General features: G+C 45.1%; 2 protein-coding genes across 2 annotated transcripts in view; one reads left to right on the forward strand and one right to left on the reverse strand.

The window, feature by feature from the left end:
• COLEC10 (collectin subfamily member 10) overlaps positions 1-13,103 on the forward strand; it is a 31,013-nt gene extending 17,910 nt beyond the window's left edge. The window contains exons 4-6 of the mRNA XM_079984511.1: positions 1,710-1,763; positions 11,048-11,143; positions 11,693-13,103. Of these exons, the coding sequence (XP_079840637.1) occupies positions 1,710-1,763; positions 11,048-11,143; positions 11,693-12,084 (542 nt within the window). The 3' untranslated portion in view covers positions 12,085-13,103. The remainder of the gene's footprint in view (positions 1-1,709; positions 1,764-11,047; positions 11,144-11,692) is intronic.
• The window catches only part of TNFRSF11B (TNF receptor superfamily member 11b), a 116,510-nt gene that overhangs the window by 89,376 nt on the left and 3,926 nt on the right, over positions 1-23,208 (reverse strand). The window lies entirely within an intron of this gene.

Raw genomic sequence — 23,208 nt, forward strand, 5'->3', positions numbered from 1 at the left:
CTTTCCCCATTTGCCTCCCTTACTGCAGAGGAATATTTGAGGTTAAATGAGTCAAAATGACGTCAGGATTGCTCCCCCATACTATTTCAGACACATGGTTCATATATTTAGATATGTGTGCATTTATGGATATTTATTCTGTATCTGAGACCTTGAAATTTATTCTGTATCTGAGACATTAAAATTCTTATAACGCATACCAGATGTGCCTCCCTGCTTGCCCTTTACAGGCAAGAACTGAGCAGGAAGAGGAAGCAGTTTCTCATGCACTGTGAATTTGTGAGGGAATATTGACGGAAAGCTTTCACAGGCACCATAGGAGGTGCTACTGAGCTTCCTCATACCACCAGGCACCACACTGACAATCCCCTTGTCAGAGGCAAACCAGACGTGGCCCTAAGCAGGTACAACAAACCACATCTGTCTTTCTTAAAAAATTAATAGTATGCACTAGGGTGGGGGGCAATTTCCTACAGAACACCTGTGCATCTGTGGTGCCATCCTCCTTGGGGGACGCCTTTAGGGGTACGCTTGGCACTTCAATCATCTTTCATGTCAACAGCACCAAGCGGAAAGCCTATTAGTTCGCCCAGCCATTCATAGGCTGTTAGTTTCAGGAATGAAGGGTGCCTGTTTGTAGTTTGCAAGGATTTGTAGGGGTGCTGTTTTTTTTTTTAAAAAAAAGAATTTCTGGTTTTAATTACAGGTGTTTTTACCTGTTTTTGCACTTCACAGATTTCAGGTTTGTAATCATTTTAATGAGATTTATCTCATGGCATAACGCCATTGTACTCTGCCCTGAGATCAGTTCTGATAAAGGGCAGGTTCGAAATACCTTAAATAAATGACAAATAAATAAATAAATGGATACTCCTATTGGGCAAGTGGGACATTTTTACCCAAGGGCTAATAACAACTGGGGGAGGATTTTTTTTCACCTGAGGCTGCAACAAGGGGAAAAAAATCTCCCCATCCCACACGCTGAGGTTCCAGCAAAAAACAACAACAAAAAACCTTCCCACTAGTGGCTGCTATTAATATTTTAAGAAACACAGGTGTGGTTTGCAGTCATGACACATTTAGCAACATGTCGGGTTTGGATCGGGATGCTTCAGAACTCTTCAGCTGGAAACGATAGCGAGATTCCCAAGAAATGGCTGTGTGTGTGTGCACATCGCAAGCAATTGTGATTCTCTCACAATACCCAAATCAACTCTTCGAAAAACTATTATCGGTCTCCATTACTTGCTGCTCATGCATGCAGGAAGGCAGTACCAGGCGCCATCCAGCCACGAAGCCTCTGAACTTTTAATGGGTCAGCTATTAAAAGCTCGCAGCTTTGTCCACTAAAACAAAAGCCTGAGAGAGCTATTCCATGTGTGTTTACTCAGAAATAAATCTCACTGTGTTCAGTGGAACTTACTCCCATCCAAACGGGCCGGTAGGGTTGAAGCAGACCTGTTTAATTTGGCACATCCGCTTAGTCCTGTATCGGGAAAGCTTTTAATGTTTGACGTTTTGCTGTGTTTCTATTATGTTGGGAGCCTCCCAGAGTGGCAGGGGCAACCCTATCAGATGGGTGGAGTATAAGTAATAAATTATTATTATTATTAGCCCTGTCCATCTCTCAAACCTACTCTGCAAACATTACTCAACAGAGCAGTTCTGTTTTCTTATGTGTACATCCTGTGTTTTCTTCCTTTAATCAGGTGACAAAGGACTGAAGGGGTTATCTGGTGTATCTGGAGGAAAGGGCAAAGCAGGTAGGCCGTTTCGATTTATTTTTGGCTTCCCGAGCAGCTCCTGTCTGCGGGCAGTGATTCCATAGGTGCGTGTAAGCCAGGGATGGTAGCTCTCCCAATCTGGCCACCCAGCTTCCATCAGCCCAGTTAGCCTGGCCAATGGTCAGTGATGATGAGAGTTCATACTGTCCAGCATTCCTCAGGTGAATATAGAGACACTTCTCACTCCCCACAACTGAAAAATACACACCAACAAATACAGTCATACCTCGGGGGGAAGTAGCTTAGGGATGAGTATTTTCGAGTTGCGCTCCGCGGCGACCCGGAAGTAATGGAGCACATTACTTCTGGGTTTCACTGCTCGCGCATGCGCAGACGCTCACGCGCATGCGCGGAAGTGGCGAATTGCGACTCACACACACGTAGACGCACGGACGTTGGTTTCATTCGCTTCAGGATGCGAACAGGGCTCCGGAACGGATACTGTTCACATCCAGAGCTACCACTGTAAACTTTAGAAAGAGACAATATCAGACGCGGACACACAAATCATTTTAAAATAAAATCAAGACTCCTTGTGCTCCACTCTGCTTCCCTTGTTTTCCTGCCCTCTGCCTGGTCCTCATAGTCATAGGGCTGGGCCTCAGTGGCTACAGCCTCTCTTCCTCCTCCTTGCCCACTCGCCAGCAACTGCTACAAGATGCCCACGGGAGGTGGCCAGCGGCAACGGCCAGGGAGAGGCAATGGGATTGTCAGGAACGTTCCTTCCCAGAGTGAAAGCGAGGGCTCTGAGGACTGAGGGGGGTGGCAGGCAGAAATAGATGGAGGCTTGCTTTCTTCACATGCAGAGAGTGAAGTGAGTACCTCCCATCCGGGAATGCAGGCTGTAAATTTTCAGGACAGCATAAGGCAGACAGAGGGGCCATGGCTCTCAGACATGTTCTCAGGGGAAGAGGGGCAAACTGGACAATCTGCTCCTGAGTCTCCTCGTACTAGGAGGATGGGCAGAGTCCAGGCTTGGCGTCAAGCCCACAGAAGGAGGAGCAGCACTTCAGTGGGCTCGACTGACCCATCTAGTGAGGAAGACTGAGCTGTGTGCTCTGACTAAACTACTGTGTAAAGGTAAAGGGACCCCTGACCATTAGGTCCAGTCGCGGCCGACTCTAGGGTTGCGGCGCTCATCTTGCTTTATTGGCCGAGGGAGCTGGCGTACAGCTTCCGGGTCATGTGGCCAGCATGACTAAGCCACTTCTGGCGAACCAGAGCAGCGCACGGAAACACCGTTTACCTTCCCGCCGGAGCGGTACCTATTTATCTACTTGCACTTTGAGGTGCTTTCGAACTGCTAGGTTGGCAGGAGCAGGGACCAAGCAACGGGAGGGAGCTCACCCCATTACAGGGATTCGAACTGCTGACCTTCTGATCGGCAAGTCCTAGGCTCTGTGGTTTAACCCACCAATAAATCTGAAAGTTATAAAACTGTCAGCCTGCCATGTCTTGGTGTGAGAGGGAGGTCATAAATCCTGACAGGGATGCTCCCTCGCCACCGCTTAGGGCAAGCGCCAGCCCCTTCTCCTCCCCGAGCTCAGCAGCGTCAGAACTGGAAGGGGAAATAGGGACATTCCAGGATCAAATCAGAAGCTGGGATGGCTTTTGCAATTCCAGGACTGTCCCAGGAAAATTGGGGGACTTGGGAGGGTTTGGGAGTTGTGGTCCATCAGCATCAAGAGAGCTACAAGTTCCCCATTCCTGGTGGAGGAGAACATAGGAAGCTGCTTTATACTGAGGGGTAGCTTCTGTACCATAATAAAAGACAAAAGTGGAAAGGACCTAACAGAACCAGAAGACATCAAGAAGAGGTGGCAAGAATACACAGAGGAACTATACCAGAAAGAAATGGATGTCTCGTATACCCCAGGTAGTGTGGTTGCTGACCTTGAGCCAGACATCCTGGAGAGTGAAGTCAAATGGGCCTTAGAAAGCACTGTTAATAACAAGGCCAGTAGAAGTGATGATATTCCAGCTGAACTATTTAAAATTTAAAAATATGATGCTGTTAAGGTGCTACACTCAATAGGCCAGCAAATTTGGAAAACTCAGCAGGGGCCAGAGGATTGGAGAAGATCAGTCTACATCCCAATCCCAAAGAAGGGCAGTGCCAAAGAATGCTCCAACTACCGCACAATTGCACTCATTTCACACGCTAGCAAGGTTATGCTTAAAATTCTACAAGGCAGGCTTAAGCGGTATGTGGACCGAGAACTCCCAGAAGTGCAAGCTGGATTTCGAAGGGGCAGAGGAACCAGAGACCAAATTGCAAACATGCGCTGGATTATGGAGAAAGCTAGAGAGTTCCAGAAAGACATCTACTTCTGCTTCATTGACTAGGCAAAAGCCTTTGACTGTGTCGACCACAGCAAACTATGGCAAGTTCTTAAAGAAATGAGAGTGCCTGATCACCTCATCTGTCTCTTGAGAAATCTCTATGTGGGACAGGAAGCTACAGTTAGAACTGGATATGGAACAACTGATTGGTTCAAAATTGGGAAAGGAGTACGGCAAGGCTGTATATTGTCTCCCTGCTTATTTAACTTATATGCAGAATTCATCATGCGAAAGGCTGGGCTGGATGAATCCCAAGCCGGAATTAAGATCACCGGAAGAAATATCAACAACCGCAGATATGCAGATGATACAACCTTGATGGCAGAAAGTGAAGAGGAATTAAAGAACCTTTTAATGAGGGTGAAAGAGGAGAGCGCAAAATATGGTCTGAAGCTCAACATCAAAAAAATGAAGATCATGGCCACTGGGCCCATCACCTCCTGGCAAATAGAAGGGGAAGAAATGGAGGCAGTGAGAGATTTTACTTTCTTGGGCTCCATGATCACTGCAGATGGTGACAGCAGTCACGAAATTAAAAGACGCCTGCTCCTTGGGAGAAAGGCGATGGCAAACCTAGACAGCATCTTAAAAAGCAGAGACATCACCTTGCCAACAAAGGTCCGTATAGTTAAAGCTATGGTTTTCGTAGTAGTGATGTATGGAAGTGAGAGCTGGACCATAAAGAAAGCTGATCGCTGAAGAATTGATGCTTTTGAATTATGGTGCTGGAGGAGACTCTTGAGAGTCCCATGGACTGCAAGAAGATCAAACGCATCCATTCTTAAGGAAATCAGCCCTGAGTGGTCACTGGAAGGACAGATCATGAAGCTGAGGCTCCAATACTTGGGCCATCTCATGAGAAGAGAAGACTCCCTGGAAAAGACCCTGATGTTGGGAAAGATTGAGGGCACAAGAAGAAGGGGATGACAGAGGACGAGATGATTGGACAGTGCTCTCGAAGCCACAAACATGAGTCTGACCAAACTGCGGGAGGCAGTGGAAGATAGGAGTGCCTGGCATGCTATGGTCCATGGGGTCACGAAGAATCGGACACGTCTAAACGACTAAACAACAACAAAGCTTCTGTCCATCTAGCTCTACAGGCCTCAGCAATCCTGGGTCTTTAGTCAGGGACCTTTTGTCTAGTCCTACCGGAAGATGCCAGGGATCAAACCACAGCCCCTCTCCAGTGTATGCATTTGTCCAGTGTGATGTAGTGTGTCTGTGTGTAGTGTGGTGTAGTGGTTAAGAGCGGTGGATTCATAATCTGGGGAACCGGGTTCGCGTCTCCGCTCCTCCACATGCAGCTGCTGGGTGACCTTGAGCTAGTCACACTTCTCTGAAGTCTCTTAGCCTCAGAGAGTGTTTATTGTGGGAGAGGAAGGGAAAGGAGAATGTTAGCCGCTTTGAGACTCCTTCGGGTAGTGATAAAGGGGGATATCAAATCCAAACTCCCCCTCCCCCTCCCCTTCTTCTTCTTCTTCTTCTTCTTCTTCTTCTTCTTCTTCTTCCAGTGCTTTGTCCTTCCGACAGGCTGTCCCCCCACCCCTTTTGCAATTATCTAGCTTGTGAGGACGCCACACTTGACTGAGTGTGTTATAATATTTAGCCATTCAATGGTGTGTTCAAATGTTCAAACCACTCCACATAAAGTGCTTTCTTCTAATCCTTTGATAGTCTGGAGAAGCAGATGAGTATTATTATCTCTCTAGTCAAGGTGGGATGGGTGAGTTCAAACAAAAATCATGGAAAGGGTGAGGCTTTCCGATTTGTTTTTCTGTTTCTTAGCTGCTATGCTGCATCATACACATTGTGCGCACTGTGTTGTACACTGATCTGAAAACATAAGAAGAGGCCCGATAGGTCAGACCAAAAGTCCACCCAGCATCATGAGAACATCCATTCCAGCATCCTGGTCTCACGTTGGCCAACCATATGCCCTTGGGAAGCCCACAAGCAGGTCATGCACACAACAGTAATCTCCCTCTCATGATGCCCATGGAGGTATTATTCAACTAGGGACATAGGTGGTGCTGTGGTCTAAACCACTGAGCCTCTTGGGCTTGCCGATCAGAAGGTCGGCGGTTTGAATCCCCACAATGGGGTGAGCTCCTGTTGCTCTGTCCCAGCTCCTGCCAACCTAGCAGTGTGGTGTAGTGGTTAAGAGCAGTAGTCTCGTAATGTGGGGATCTGGGTTCACGTCTCCGCTCCTCCACATGCAGCTGCTGGGTGACCTTGGGCTAGTCACACTTCTCTGAAGTCTCTCAGCCTCACTCACCTCACAGAGTGTTTGTTGTGGGGGAGGAAGGGAAAGGAGAATGTTAGCCACCTTGAGACTCCTTAGGGTAGTAATAAAGCAGGATATCAAATCCAAACTCTTCTAGCAGTTGGAAGCACGCCAGTGCAAGTAGATAAATAGGTACCGCTGCGGCGGGAAGGTAAATGGCATTTCCATGTGCTCTGGTTTCTGTCACGGTGTCCTGTTGTGCCAGAAGTGGTTTGGTCATGTTGGCCGCATGATCCGGAAAGCTGTCTGTGGACAAACACCGGCTCCCTTGGCCTGAAAGTAAGATGAGCGCCGTACGGACTTAACCATCCAGGCGTCCTTTACCTTTTACCTACCAAATGTGCAACGTATCTGTGGAGAAGGAGGAATGAGGCCACCCCACCCCAGGGGTGTGACCAACACCCCTGACATCATACAAGCCGTGTTCCTTGACATTTGCACAAAGAGATGATGGTCTGCAAGGGGGCACAATGTGCATTTGTAGGATTAGGTGTCTCTTTGCAGACCTTGGGTTTTAAAAGGAAAGGTCAGAGGTTAAGGTCAGAGGGTGTCGGAAGCAGCGACAACAGTAGGGTTCCACTCCCTCTCCTTCTCTACTTTCAATGGAAAGTGAGTGGAGAAGACTTTGGCTCAAGTTTAGCAAGTTTGGGTCCAAATAGGGGTGTCGACTTAAATAAAATAATGGGGGGGGGAGGTATGCCCTACCCTGCACAATCAATCACATGACACAGAGCACCCACAACATATGAATGGCGGTGCCCATCAACTTTGGGGGGAGGGCGAAGACCTCTTCGGCCCCCCGGAGTTGGCTCCTATGGGTCCGACTAAATATTATTTATTCAGTTACTATTACTCCTTTCCTCCCAGGGCAGTGAACAGCAAAGCAGTCAAACAATAAAAACCGTTTAAAAGCATTAAGAATGTCCAAAAGCATTTTAAAAACAGCCACGCACCCTCGCAGCTAATAATTTCAAGGCTTGCTGGGGACAGTATATTCCCGCCATTAAAAGCCTAGGTTGAACAGGGTTGTGTTTGAATCCCTTCTGGGTTTTAATGAGGGAAGTAGACACACTTCACCGGGAAGGGCATTCCACAAACAAACCCACCACCAAGAAGGCCCCGTCATGGTTCAGCAGTAACCAGACAGCAGCCGGTGATGGCAGCGCCAATAATTCAGCGCCAGGAGTTCCATTGTGAAGAAAAAGGAGAGATAGAAAATAAATAAATAAATAAATAAATAAATAAATAAATAAATAAATAAATAGTTATATACAAAACCCCAGGTCAGTGATGCAACATTAAAACCTGGCACACATTAAGTCCCGATTTCTGTTATCTTAACACACTGAAAACTTTTGTTAAAGAAAGACATAACTCTTTTTTGTTTTTGTCACACAAGGGCTTTTCTGTTCTAAATCCAGTTTTTTTCCTTCTTAAGGGCACCAAATTATTTTTTAAAGCACATATTGACATTCTCCCTAAAGCAGAGAGAGTACTATGCAAACAAAGGAAAAATCTTGCGTAACGTAACTCTAATCCTTCTCCTTTCAACAGAGGAATTAGAAAGAGTTCAGGAGTACAGGTTGCCGGGGTGTTTTCGTTTTGGCCTTTTTTTTGCCAGGCCCAAACAGAATCCAAGGCCAGTTTGCAAGGTTGAATATTTTGGGTGTTTCTTGCCAGCCCAGCTGAAGCACGTGCTGAGGACTAAAGCAGTCCAGCGAAAAGGCCCTCAGCATTTTGCAACAAGCATTCATCCCGGATGCATGGCTGTGATAAACTGTGTGTATTTGAAATTACAGTATGCTAATAGGCTCTAGCTGCAAGATGACAGAAGCCCACTAGACAAAACAGCTGCAAGAGAGGACAGTTACCAAAGAGTCGTCAGTACCAAATCTTGTTCCCCAATCTTGGGTCTCCAGCTGCTTTTGGACTATAATTCCCATCATCCCTGACCACTGGTCTTGCTAGGTAGGGATGATGCGAGTGCTGGAGACACAAGTTTGGGAAGCACTGCCGCAGAGGAAGAGTGAGGAACCTTTGTCCTCCCCGAGATGTTGCTGACGTGAACTGCAACTCCCATCATCCCTGGCCATTGGCCATGCTTGCTCAGCATGATGGGAGTTGTAGTTCAGCAGCAACATCTGGAGGGGCAAAGGTTCCTCACAGCTGCTGTAGCATGTGGTCAGTAACAGTGGACAAAAGCCACCCCCACAAAAAAAAAAGAAATTACTTGCTCTCCTGTAGCCTCACCTGACTCTAGCAGACAGAGCAGCAAAAGTCAGCAGAACGCAGGTTGAGATTGCAGGTGGCAGAAAAGCAAAAGCGTTTTCTGCATTTTCCTCCATAACAGCTTGCCTATTTTCCCAGCCCACAAAAAAAGTATTTTTATCCTCCCTACTCCCACAGGAGCTTGAGGCAGCTTGCATTGAAAACATGACTGTAAAATAATCACATTGAAACCTATAAAAGACAGAGGACACACAGTGGCAATAAACATGCTTTTGCCAAAACATTGACTAACGCCGCTGGGCTGCTGCGGGAGACAGGCCCACGTTAAAAGTTCTGCCGTGTTTCAAGTCAGAGGCCTGGTTCATATATAATGAGAAAGCATGTTTTCCATTATGTGAACATGCTGTGATGAGCATCATGTCTGCAGGTCCACCCCCCTTCACATACCAGAGGAGAGTGGAGGTTTTTGCTGCTGCTGCTGCTGCTGCTGCTGCTGCTGCTGTTATGGAAACCACGGTTTCCTATTACAGTGGTACCTCGGGTTACATACACTTCAGGTTACATATGCTTCAGGTTACAGACTCCGCTAACCCAGAAATAGTACCTCGGGTTAAGAACTTTGCTTCAGGATGAGAACAGAAATCGTGCTCCAGTGGCTGAGCACCTGAACAGGGCTCCTTTGGCTTCCAAGTCTGGTTTGCGCCCTCACTAGAGTTTAAACAAACCATAGTCCCCTGACAAAATGTGGAACCATGAGTTGTTTAAAACTGGAAGCAGGAGCTTCTGATCTCCCCCGGTGGGTAAAAGAGAAGAGTGTGGACATGTTAGCTGGAGCCTCATCACGGCTCATTCCCAGTATGATGCTCATTCCTTAATTAAGAAGCAATGGCCGAATAAGCCAGGATTGTTACGTCCAAATTGTCCCATTGCACATTCTACCCCTGACCTTCCAGTGTTAAACAAAAAGGGGGCTTCTGTGTGCATTTGACTGAACACCCTTAGAAGTATTATAATGATTATTTCAATTTCTTAGCTGCCCTTCGCCATAAGGCACGGATTGGGTTGCAGCAACTTAAAAATGCAATATTAAAAAGAGTTTAAAACAATTTGCAGTCACAAGACGAGTCTGGATCCTAAAAAAAAAAATGACTTTCAGGTGTCAAAGGATGAGGTAAAAAGGTGCACATTCATCATACAACAGAAACTCCGCACTGAAAATTTCACATGCATTGTCCTGTCTAGAGGCAATTCTGCAATTTAGGAGCTGCCACAGGGAATGCCTTTTCCAGGGATACACCCACCCACGAAATTCTGAGTGTGGTAAAACTACCACGACGGCCCTTTCTGCCAATTTTAGTGCCCAAGAGGGTCTGTGGAGAAAGAGCTCCTACAAACGAGGACCTTCTGTTATAACGGTTCCCAATCTCAAGACTGCTTCTAAATGCAAGCTTTGTCCTCTGCTTCACAACTCATGGTTTGGCCGGGAAAATGGACAACATGCTACAACAAACGATGGCTTAGCTCAGTGCGGCACAGTACCAAAATGGCATGGGAGGAGCGAGGTGGCCTCTATTTCCCTTCTCAGAGCCTGTATGCTTCTGCATTCATGCTTCTGAGCCATAGTTTGGCTTTGCGTGGCAAAAGTCCCCTTTGCTGTTGTTGTTTAGTCGTGTCTGACAATTCGTGACCCCATGGACCAGAGCACGCCAGGCACTCCTGTCTTCCACTGCCTCCTGCAGCTTGGTCAAACTCATGCTAGTAGCTTCGAGAATACTGTCCAACCATCTCGTCCTCTCTTGTCCCCTTCTCCTTGTGCCCTCCATCTTTCCCAACATCAGGGTCTTTTCCAGGGAGTCTTCTCTTCTCATGAGATGGCCAAAGTATTGGAGCCTCAGCTTCAGGATCTGTCCTTTCAGAGACCACTCAGGGCTGATTTCCTTAAGAATGGATAGGTTTGATCTTCTTGCAGTCCATGGGACTCTCCAGAGTCTCCTCCAGCACCATAATTCAAATGTCCCCTTTAACCTTAGTTAAAGGTTAGCCAATATGTCTCCATGCTTTGGGTGCTGCAAATGGTCAGTGCAATTCCATGGGATGGACTCAACTAACTCATTTCACTAGTAGAAATCAGCACAAGGACTTCCAGTCATGCAACAGGGGTTTTCCTCCTTTCCTTTGGGCATTAGCCCTGCAACCCCAAACTGACTCAGGCGAACGGGTTGTGAGAACCTTCAGAGCAGCTTGCATGGGGAAAACTCCTTCCCGGGAGTTGTGTGGGGCATCAGACCACACCCAGGTCCTTCCTGACTTTATCATATGTATATTTGTTTTAAACAGCTATGTAATGCTTACCCACTTTGATGTTTTGGGTAGACTATTTGATTATATACCTATATGGGGTTAGGTGCTGTCTGTGACTGCGGGAAATATCGCAAAGTCGTTGGACAGCTGGACATCAACGTTGCTCGGCTCAAGAGTTCCATCAAGTTTGTGAAGAATGGTATGTTTCATTTCCTTGGTTCTAAAACTGCCATTTGGGAAAGGTGGCATAAAAATGTAATTAGGCGCCAGGCAAAAACATTCCTCTTCTTCCACACCTTTGGCTAATTAATCAACTTATGGCCTTTTAAACTGCGGGTGAGAATTTATTGCTTTTGTTTGTGACTATACCATAGCCTTTTATATACTGACCTTTTATGTTCTTCCACATCCGTTTAATGCTTCTAACCCTTCTTTTACATTCTTTTAGCGTCTTTTAGAATACAATAGTCTTTTATATATACCTTCTATTTTAATAATTTTAGCTTTCCAAAACATTTTACAGATTTTAAATGATTGTTCCCCACCCTACTTATGCTGGTCTATGACCGTAATAAATATTTGATTGATATGTATATTTTTGTTTTTATATTGTAAATCTCCCTGCTATCCTTGGATGAACAGTCGTGTAGAAATTTAATAAATCACAACAATAATGATTCGGGGCTTTTGAGGATATCCTGAAAAAGCCTGCTTTGTTAAAACGGGCTTTTTGTTTTTCTTCTCCAAGTGTTAGCAGGTATCAGGGAAACAGAGGAGAAATACTATTACATCGTACAGGAAGAAAAAAGCTACAAGGAAGCGCTGACTCATTGCAGGATTCGAGATGGGGTTCTGGCGATGCCGAAGGATGAGGCTGCCAACGCCGTGATCTCTGACTATGTATCCCAAAGTGGCCTCTTCCGAGTCTTCATTGGCCTGAGCGACATGGAGAACGAAGGGCAGTTCGTGTATGCCGACCGTACTCCATTGCAGAGCTACAGCAACTGGAAGGAAGGAGAACCTCAGGACACCTCCGGGCAGGAAGACTGTGTGGAAATGCTCAGCACCGGGCAGTGGAATGACACGGAGTGCCATCACACGATGTACTTTGTCTGTGAATTCCCAAAGAAGAGGAAGTAGGCACCAGAGGGAATCTGTGGCACACCCTATGATCACCCTGTGCTGGTCAGCTATTGAACTAAGAGTCTAGGAGAGGAATCTGCTCCCAATACACCAGGTATACAGAACTGGTGGCCCTCCATAAATTGTTGGACTCCAAATCCCCTCATCCTTATGTTGGCTGGGGCTGATGTCCCTTGGAGTTCAACAAACTCTGGAGGGACATTAACGATGACACTATAATTTGGATATTGCAATATTTACTACTCAATAAATCTTTTAGTATTGGAGCTTGAGATCTGGGCCTTCTGCTAGGTCTCTGCATTATCTTCAGACACAGCATCCTAAGCTGTTGCCTCTCGTCCTTTCTCCTTGCTTCCAACATCTGGAGCTCATCCACAGGCCTGATTATAGACAACCACTGGCAAACACAACGAGTGCCAAAGTCACAAGAGATAGAAGAAAGGGCATCCTTGATGTATGCATGTCCTTATCTGGCACCAATCCTCAGAATACTTACAGGCCAGTCCTAAGCAGCTTTTCTTCGGGGTACATCCCACCGAGTTCAATAGGACTGAGGCTTGGTCTACACATATAGAAAAATGAGAATAGAATACAGCTTCAGAGAGCAGGTGGTGGAGTTAATGCTTATGAATTCTGCTCCCCTCTTAATTATTGTATTTTAGGAACTACAGCAAATAGAGAGCCAGTGTAACAAGTAAAGATCTGGTTTTCTGTTTGGAGGCAGGATTGATCTTGTTTTTCTACACAGAAACAATCAAAATTGTTATCCCTTACTGGCTGTAGCACAGTCTGTTCTACCACCACACTTGGAACTCATTCCCCTGCATGTTGGTTCCAGCGTAAGTATATTTAGGACTTTACCCTTCCTCCGACACAGCAGCCTGGCTGCTTCTGATAAATTTCAGTGCAATGTCAGTGAGATTATTCCTGGGCTTCATTTCTCATGCCGTGTACTATATCACAGAATTGTTGTGAAGGTTAAGACACAATAAAGACTATAGCATGGTGCACTATGATGTACTGCATGATAAGTAGTCCTCTATAGAAATCCCACTTCTTCTTCTTACAATCAACTAAAAAACAGGCACCCACCTCCCACTCGTCTCCCTGTTCCAACTAGAGATGGAGGAGAAATTTTATTCAGTTCACATTTCAAGGCAAAGCAACATACTTCACATTTTGCAAAACAAGATGCAAAACTGAAACACTCCCAAAATTCACACTTCTCCGAATATTGCGACACAGTTTTCCAACCAAGCGATGTGTACAAAAATGCATTTGTACTGGCATAAAAAGTGTGCATATTTATATACTGGTGAAAATAACACAAAAAAAATGTGTTAGGGGAAATTGCTTTGACAATGTCTATACAGCAGTACCTCCGGTTACGAACTTAATTCGTTCCAGAGGTCTGTTCTTAACCCGAAACCATTCTTAACTTGAGGTGAGCTTTCGCTAATGGGGCCTCCTGCTGCAGCCGTGCCACTGGCACGCAACATCTGCTCACATCCTGGGGCAAAGTTTGCTACCAGGAGACCTACTTCCGGGTTAGCAGAGCTTGTTACCTGAAGCATTCATAAGGAGAACAGTACGTAACCTGAGGTTCCACTGTATTTGGCAAAAATCATGATAAAACCCTGATCAATTTTCACAAGGACTTAAAAAAAACCAAAACTGCAGAAAGATGTGGAAATGCGGAGAACTGAAGTCAAGATTGGAAAAATGAGAAACTGAGAGAAACCAAGATTGACAGACTCATTCATCCCTAATTCCAACCCTCGTGGGTGGGGAATGGGTTATTAGTTTCCTGTTCTTCTTAGGGACTTTTGCCAAGAGCTAGTTAATGAATCACAATAATTGTGAGTTTAAATGAGCAGAGAAACTTGATTCACAGGTTAGTTCAGGAGATATCACCTGAGTCACGAGCTTCCTGGGATGGGTGTTGACTAGTAGCGGGCCTCTGCCTGCCAAATTAGCACCACTGGCAGTAGAGATGATGAAAGAGAAGATAGGAATGGCCCCACGGCTTGCAAAAATGACAAAATAGCAAAGGACCAAGTACAGTCCAAGTCTAGTTGTCCTTTAATCAGAAGGACCCCATTATGACGCACCAAGAAAACACAAGAGGGAGAGAAATTAGTACATCATCTTTGGATACTGAGTTGTCCATGCCTATTGCAACTGGATCTGAAGCATGCTTGCTCAACAGAAAATCTGAGCGCTCCTCTTGTAAGTTGTGCATAAGATTTCTGCCTTGGGCTACTTTCACAGGTCATATAACCAAGAGCAGTGAAGCCAAAGGTAAATCCCTAGAGGATCATGGAGCATGTCTAAGATATATAACCAAGGCCTTTACCATCCAAATATTGGAAGCTCTCTCTGATGCGTTCACCAACGTGAATGGCTTCGGATATAGCTGCGCACTTTGTTCCTCAAACACAGGAGCTGCTTCTTTCGTCAAAGGCATCAGCTGTCAGTTTTGGGACAGAGGAAGAACAAGGGTGAAGGCTCTTCAGTTTTGCACAGAGCCTTTGGTTCCAGTGAATCACACGCCTCATTTCTGCAACAATACCAATGAAATACAGTCATTCACAAACAGCAGAAACAACTGTGAGTGAATGGGCTCTCAAAATTTGTATCCTATTTTTGGGCAGAGGAACTGGAGGGGCCATTTCACCAAATTTCTGCAGGAAAATGAGAAATTCTCCAAAAGTGTCCCTTGGCAGAAATAGCACAGCTTCTTTCTCCTCCTCCTCCCTGTTTTCTTTTTCCTTTTGAGCAAACAACAGTGAAACAGCATCCTCCACAATGCCCTAGGCAAAGAAGTTTAGATGCAATTGTTTTGTGGAGTATCTTCTACTCAGTACATGAAGGTAGTCAACATGGTGTCTTCCAAATGTTGTAGACTTGTAGACCACAACTCCCATCATCCCTGACCATTAGCCATGTTGGCAGAGGCTGATGGGAGCTGTAGTCCAGAACAGCTGGAGGGCAGCACCGGCAGAAGTACATATGGTATCCCTGCAATCTGTGTTCAAGCTCAAAAACACTAGGGTTGCCATATTTCAAACAGCGAAAATCTGGACAGAAAAGTTGTTGAGCTGTGTTTTTGTGTGTGGTTTTTTTGGCCAAAGTTGTTGAGCTTTTACTAGTTTTGCCCAGAGTTGTTGGGCTTTTTGGACAAAATCGCTTATAACTCTCAGTCTTGAACTATTTTTACGGGGAAATGGCAAAAAATGGCACTGCCGACGTCCACATTTTCCCGGTAATTTTCCTGATTTCTGCCCAGACACTTCTGCCAACTACAGTATTCCAGATCTGTCCGGGAAAAGCCGGAACGATGGCAACCCTGAAAAACACACTAATGCTGGGGGGGGGGGGGGGACGGACTCATTCCTTGGTGTTAAATATAGCCAAGAGGTCTTCCAGTTCAGTGATGGTTATACAGTGGTACCTCGGGTTGCATACGCTTCAGGTTACATATGCTTTAGGTTACAGACTCTGCTAACCCAGAAATAGTGCTTCAGGTTAGGAACTTTGCTTCAGGATGAAAACAGAAATCGTGCTCTGGCGGCGCAGTGGCAGCAGGAGGCCCCATTAGCTAAAGTGGTGCTTCAGGTTAAGAACAGTTTCAGGTTAAGTACGGACCTCCGGAACGAATTAAGTACTTAACCCCAGGTACCACTGTATTGATCTGTATTGATGCGAGATTTGTGTGGTATGTGAGAACTCCAGGGCAGAGCAAATGTATTTTCCCCTCAAGTGTTGTTGCTGCACCTTGCCTGCCTTCCTGCCACACCCTTAGCCATCCCCAAAATATTTCCCCACTGCGATGTTGCACCATGCAATTTCACAGCCAGAGTTTTACTCTCTTGATTTTCATTAGAAGGGTGGAATCTTGGAACGACTTGCAGAGTCCTGTTTAGCAGGAAGAAACAATGATCAACAGAGAAACCCTTAACAAATATTATAATGGAAGGTGCACAGGTCTGTACAAAGGCATGTCCATTCTTAAGAGATGATTCAGCACTTAAGCCTGTGTTTAATTTTAAGTGTGCATTTGGCATCCCAGTGCCAAACATTCAAGTCCTATACAGCCTCGGTGATTTTGACCAGAAGGTTAAACACAGGCTGAATTAAGAACGCTCCAACTGAAACCAACAGGACTTTAAAAAGGGCTTAATTGAGCAGGATCGTGTCCATTGTGTAGAAGTCATTCCTGCTGAAGTTCATATGGCATGCATATATAACAAAAGGTAAAAAGGTAAAGGTAAAGGACCCCTGGACGGTTAAGTCCAGTCAAAGGCAACTATGGGGTTGTGGCGCTCATCTCGCTTTCAGGCCGAGGGAGCCGGCGTTTGTCCACAGACAGTTTTCTGGGTCACGTGGCCAGCAGAACTGAACAGCTTCTGGCACAACGGAACACTGTGATGGAAGCCAGAGTGCATGGAAATGCCGTTTACCTTCCCGCCACAGCAGTACCTATTTGTCTACTTGCAGTGGCGTGCTTTTGAACTGCTAGGTTGGCAGGAGCAGGGACAGAGCAATGGACAGAGCTCACCCCGTCACAAGGATTCGAACTGCCGACTTCCAATCGGCAAGCCCAAGAGGCTCAGTGGTTTAGACCACACCACCCCCATGTCCACTATGCTTTTAAAGAACTATGATACAGTCATGATTTCCCCGAACAAATTTTGGAAGCCGATTGTGTGGCATCTTTAAAACTTTGCTCTCCACCCCACCCATCCCACTGCAGTTCCAATCCAGATCAGGGTCCCCATGCCTTCAATCTGCATTGCGAAAAGGTCCTTTTTTCCGGGGGGGGGGGGTTCAACATGGACTGATGGATGTTGTACTTCAGCATCATCTGAAAGAGCCAAAGCTTCCCCACAGCTGGGTTAAACGAAACAGTGCACTTCGTATGCACAAGGAAGAGAAGTTACAGTCACAGTGAACTTTATTCATTTTAAAGGTAAAGGGACCCCTGACCATTAGGTCCAGTCATGGCCGACTCTGGGGTTGCGGCACTCATCTCGCTTTATTGGCCGAGGGAGCCGGCATACAGCTTCCAGGTCATGTGGCCAGCATGACTAAGCCGCTTCTGGCAAACCAGAGCAGCGCACAGAAACACCGTTTACCTTCCTGCCGGAGTGGTACCTATTTATCTACTTGCACTTTGACATGCTTTCGAACTGCTAGGTTGGCAGGAGCAGGGAGCAAGCAACAGGAGCTCACTCCGTCGCAGGGATTCAAACCGCCGACCTTCTGATCGGCAAGTACTAGGCTCTGTGGTTTAACCCACAGCGCCACCTGCATCCCTTTATTCATTTTAGGTGTCTGCAAAATCTCGGCAGGGTACTGCATCGCCATTAAATTTTGACGTTGATGAGATGGCTATCTTTGACGAAAGCAAAATCTGGCAGGGACTGATTTGTGGCTGTGCCGCTTCACTGCTGCAGAACTCCAGCCCTGCTGAATTTCAGGAGCACAAAACTGAAATTAAACAGCCATGAATAGAACCACGGAGGACCAGTTTCTCTGGAACACACCATCTGCATGGGACTATGGTCTGAATGCCCCAAGCGTGTTCCTGGCTTAAATGCCCAGTTGAAAAAGACTTGCAGCTGCTGTGTGCCAGCAGAGGACCACGGAGCAGCTGCCACCTGCAAGGGAAACCTGTCTAATGACATTCCTCACTTGCCTTCCTTCGTAGAAGGACATGATCCAGCAAGCATCATTGCTGAAAATCTGCAAAGATGAATTTAAATCCTATTGGAGCAACCCTTTTGCTGTTGTTGTTCTCAATAAACTGGGACTGATCAATGCAACCAACACATAGGCAACACCATAGCTGTGCACTGAGGCAGCACTCAATTCCATTCCATTTCCATTCCATTTAGTGCTCATATGCATATTAATGGGAAGGGCAGGGGGAGTTTGCAACTTGGTTAACCCGGAAAATCGTGGGAGTTTTGTGCTGCAATCTTCCCACTGCTTTTATGCACCCCGCCATGCGAAAAAATTTAGGGTGGTATTCCAGCATACAGATATTTCCCATGGGTGATTCATGGAGGCACAGAACGGTGGAGATTGATGCCCGCTGTTGCATCACACCAAGCCCACCCGGTGAGGTAGAATGGATTTTCACTTGGAATGAATTTTAGGGCAACATGGTGGCATATTGATCAAAAAGCCGCAGTTCCATAGTGCAGCAGGCACTGCTGTGTAAACAGAATGATAGAAACCAGAATAGAAGTGGCAGCAATCTAACCAGGAAACAAACACAATAATCGCAATGTTTGAATCAGGCATAGGCAAACTTGGCCCTCCAGATGTTTTGGGACTACAACTCCCATCATCCCTAGCTAACAGAACCAGTGGTCAGGGATGATGGGAGTTGTAGTCCCAAAACATCTGGAGGGCCAAGTTTGTCTATGCCAGGTCTGAATGCATTCTGAGTGGTGCTTTTGCAGTAGTGCATTCCAGACGATCAAGCCCCATCCTATGCTCTTTTAATTCTCCCCATCCTATTCCTCCTTTGAGGTCCAGCTCTGAGGGCCTTCTGGTGGTTCCCTCACTGCAAGAAGCAAAGTTACAGGGAACCAGGCAGAGGGCCTTCTTGGTAGTGGTGCCTGCCCTGTGGAACGCCCTCCCATCAGCTGTCAAAGAAATTAACAACTATCTGATGTTTAGAAAACATCTAGGCAGCCCTGTATAGGGAAGTTTTTAATGACTGGTGTTTTAATGTATTTTTAATTTCTTGTTGGGAGCTGCCTAGAATAGCTGGGGAAACCCAGCCAGATGGGCAGGGTATAAGTAATAAATTATTGTTGTTATTATTAGTATTAGTATTAGTATTAGTATTAGTATTATTGCTCCAAAAGGGTTGCCTTTTATCTACACATAAGTGTATTTTACAGCCTCTGCTTAAAAACGTAAGAATAGCCCTGCTAGAGCAGAGCAAAGCCTCATCTAGTTTGGAGCAAGCTCCTTTAAATCCTTTTTCGAGCGTTGACACAATTTCGTTGTTGGCGGCTCATCTCTGAAACCCTCCCACACCAGAAACCAGAGTTTCTACGTCAGGGTAATTCCTATCCCAGTTCAGGATCAGACCTATGCTGTATCATTTTTATTACTACCAAGCACCTCTTTCATGCTTGAAAATTGCAACATGACTCCATAGATAGTTGCAACTATGCAGTCCAACCAGAATGTGGTGTGCTGGTTTGGCATAACACGAGTAAGATGAATAAAGATTTTTTTTTTAAAGGATCTTGAAACCTGATACACAGTCACAGGCACTTATTATAGCCACACCTACTAGGGTGTGTGTGGGTACAAAAATGAGAAATCCTGTTGGAGGTTTCTGAAACCTAGTAGAATGCTGCAAACAGGATTGGAGAAGAGGCCTCTGATTATCTTCCAGGAGTCTTTTTCATTCCATTTAATGAGAAAAATAGCCCAAGGCTTTCAAATTAATCCCATTTCCCTTCATTTTGTTGAATGTGGCTAGGCAGAGTATATGCATTATAAACAGAGAGAGAAAGAGACGCAAACTCATTCCAGCTCTCTGAGTAGCAAGAAGTTCCAAGGACACAAAACTTACCCAGGTGTGGCATCCATTAGAAGATAGTGGCACCTGCCCTGTGGAACACCCTCCCATCAGATGTCAAAGAAATAAACAACTATCTGACTTTTAGAAGACATCTGAAGGCAGCCCTGTTTAGGGAAGCTTTTAATATTTGATGAATTATTGTATTTTAATATTTTGCTAGAAGCCACCTAGAGTGGCTGGGGAAACCCAGCCAAATGGGCAGGGTAATAATAATAATAATAATAATAATAATAATAATAATAATAATTACTACTACTACTGGAGGCTTGTTGGTGTTTTTAAATGCTTGCAAATATATCTTCTTTTTCTTCTTCTTTGGTGATCGCTCGTAGCCGAGTAAGATTGTCTTTCATAAACACGGTTTTAACAGTGAGTCCGTAAGTGACAGTGGAGGCCAATTCTGGATCCACATGTCCTTCCACAGTGGGGACATAGGTTTCCAGACGGGAGTTGATCACGATGTGGATTTGCCAAGCGTGCCTTCCTCTTAGCATGTTTCTCCCTTGTGTCCTGAGTTCGAGTGTCTTCAAAGCCCATGACACTTTTAGTAAAGGCTGTTCTCCAATTGGAGAGCTTGCAGGCCATTGTTTCCCAGTTGTTGGTGTTTATACTACATTTTTAAAGATTTGCCCAGAGAGAGTCTTTGAACCTCTTTGGTTGACCACCAGCATTACACTTTCCATTTTTAAGTTTGGAATAGAGTAGTTGCTTTGGAAGACGATAATCAGGCATCCACACAATATATACAGTGGTACCTCGGGTTACAGACGCTTCAGGTTACAGACGCTTCAGGTTACAGACTCCGTTAATCCAGAAATAGTACCTCAGGTTAGGAACTTTGCTTCAGGATGAGAACAGAAATTGTGCTCCGGCGGCAGCGGGAGGCCCCATTAGCTAAAGTGGTGCTTCAGGTTAAGAACGGACCTCCAGAACGAATTAAGTTCTTAACCCGAGGTACCACTGTATATGCAAATATATAGGTTGTGCACAGCCTATGCAACAGAGGCACAGCTTGAGCACTTAAAAGTTCGCAGCACCCACATCAGATCTCCAGAGAGACAGTCAACACTCTTAAGTTGCCCACACAGCCCAAACTCAGCCTTTGTCGCTCTCTCTCAAATTGCAACCACAAGCACAACCCATGGTGCTTCCGGATAACCTGTTTATTGAGCATTCATTCTGGGGGAGATTCTTCAGGAACTGGAGATGATCAGTCAGGTTGTGTAACAGTGACCAGAGAAGGAATGACAGCTGGGAGGATCGCAGAAAGGAACGCCATGGTGCACCTGTATCAACACAACCAGACGCCTTCACCTGCCCCAGCTGCAGCAAAACATGTCTCTCCCTCATCGCGAAGTATTGGAAGACACAAGATTTACCCACCCGGGAAGAATGGCAGATGAAGTTGATGGACTATATGGAACTGGCGGAAATGACTGGCTGAATCCGAGACCAAGGAGAAGAGTCGGTGGAAGAAGACTGGAAAAAGTTTAAAGATTATTTACGGAAATACTGTAAAATTAATGAATGCTAGAAAAATGTTGGAATGAAGTTATATGGCTTTAGTAGAAATGTTATAAGGAATTAAGTACAAGCAGATTAATAGAGTATTAAAGGAAAAAATAAGGTTAGAATGTGTTAAGATAATTATAGGATTGAAAACAGAGGAAGATGGAAAGGAATTGCTGAAACAATTAACAGAATGGAATACAAAAAGGGAGGTGTGAGGAGGTCGCGGAAATAAGTGAATGAAAGATAAGATACTGAAATTATTTGATGTGTTTTAAATTGTTTTTGTTTTGTTTTGTTAGTTTAATGTGTTAGTGTTATGTAGTGTTTTTGTATTGTATTGTTCTTTTTTGTAGTGTTTAAATTGTTGGAAAAGTAATAAATATTATTTAAAAACAAACAAACATGTCTCTCCCACATTGGTCCCTACAGCCACAGCAGACGCTGTAACTCTTCAACACTTTGACTTCACCTCTAAAGGCACACTCCTCCATTGTCTCCCAAGGCAGATAGATGCCAACCAGTGCAGTCCAAATCAAATGCTCTCCAGTGCATTTTCCTGCCACAAATAGAACGATCTTTTGGATAAAGCAGATTTGTTGTGCATGAGTTCCCAGTCAACCATAATTGCACAACCTTAATTTGCTGCTATGTGCTTGAATCCTACCTGAAAATAGTGAAAGCGTGGAAGTACCTCTAGATAAGCATTTCCCAAACTTGAGTCTCCAGCTGTTTTGGGTTTTCTGGACTACAACTCCCATCATCCCTAGCTAGCAAGACCAGTGGTCAGGGATGATGGGAATTGTAGTCCAAAAAAAGCAGCTGGAGACCCAAGTTTGGAAAACACTGCTCTAGTCTAGATTATACATCATCCTTAGCAAAGGGTGGAAAGCAAAGACAGAGGATTCAGCTATATTAGTCAAGAAAACAACTTTTGAATGTGTTATAAACATGCAACACCAGATGGCGCTGGAGAGTAAAAAAATAAATCTATGTGATTTTCCAAAGCATTTTTTTTCTTTTGTTATAACTATTTTATTTCTGACTTATTTATAGCATCCCCCCCCCCCGTGTATAGATCTGCGAAGAGAAAGGTATCCAGTTCTCAGTTATTTCCAATCCACTGAAAACCATCAGCTGATTTCCCTAAGAAAAGGAAGATACTTGGCAACTATGCTAGGGCTGGTAGAGATGTCTCTGGCTCCACTGACCCTTACTGCCCCAACCCCCAGCCTCACAACAATACTAAAACACTGGTACATATCTATATAATGCTTTTGCAATCTGCTCAAAATGGCTCACAATCTTCTGTGAGTGGAGCAAATGGCTGGCATTGCATTTATGGAGCGGCTCCTCATGGCTGCTCCACCTGCCTTTTTATAAGGCTGGAGGAAGCGCAAACACAGGCTGGGTGGGTGGTTTTTGAAAAAAGGATTTACAAGCAATCATTTAAAAATAAATAAATAGGGAAAACAAGCAATGCAGAAAAAACAAATGGTGTGATGCATTTCAGAATTGTAGAAATCAAAAGACTCAGATGCAGGCATGGGAAACCTTCAGAAATTGGTGGGACTGCTCAGGATGAAATGGTGAAATCTGCTATGATTAAATGGGCACAAGATGTTGGACATAACATTATGATGGCTGACAGGGAACAGTTATGGACCACAGGTATGAAATTTACGGCATGCAATGCCTTAAGAGAGAATATAATGAAAATGATTTACAGGTGGTACATGACACCAGTCAAGCTTGCAAAAAATTACCATTTGCCCGAAAATAAATGTTGGAAATGTAATGAGATTGAAGGTACATTCTTTCACCTTTGGTGGACATGCCCAAGGATTAACACATTCTGGGAGATGATTTATAATGAAATGAAAAAGGTATTCAAATATACCTTCCTGAAGAAACCAGAGGCCTTTCTCCTGGGCATGGTCGGCCAATTGGTGCCAAAGAAGGACAGAACTTTCTTTATGTATGCAACAACAGCAGCA

Source organism: Podarcis cretensis, assembly GCF_951804945.1.
Source record: "Podarcis cretensis genome assembly, chromosome: 7".
NCBI classification, from domain to species: domain Eukaryota; kingdom Metazoa; phylum Chordata; class Lepidosauria; order Squamata; family Lacertidae; genus Podarcis; species Podarcis cretensis.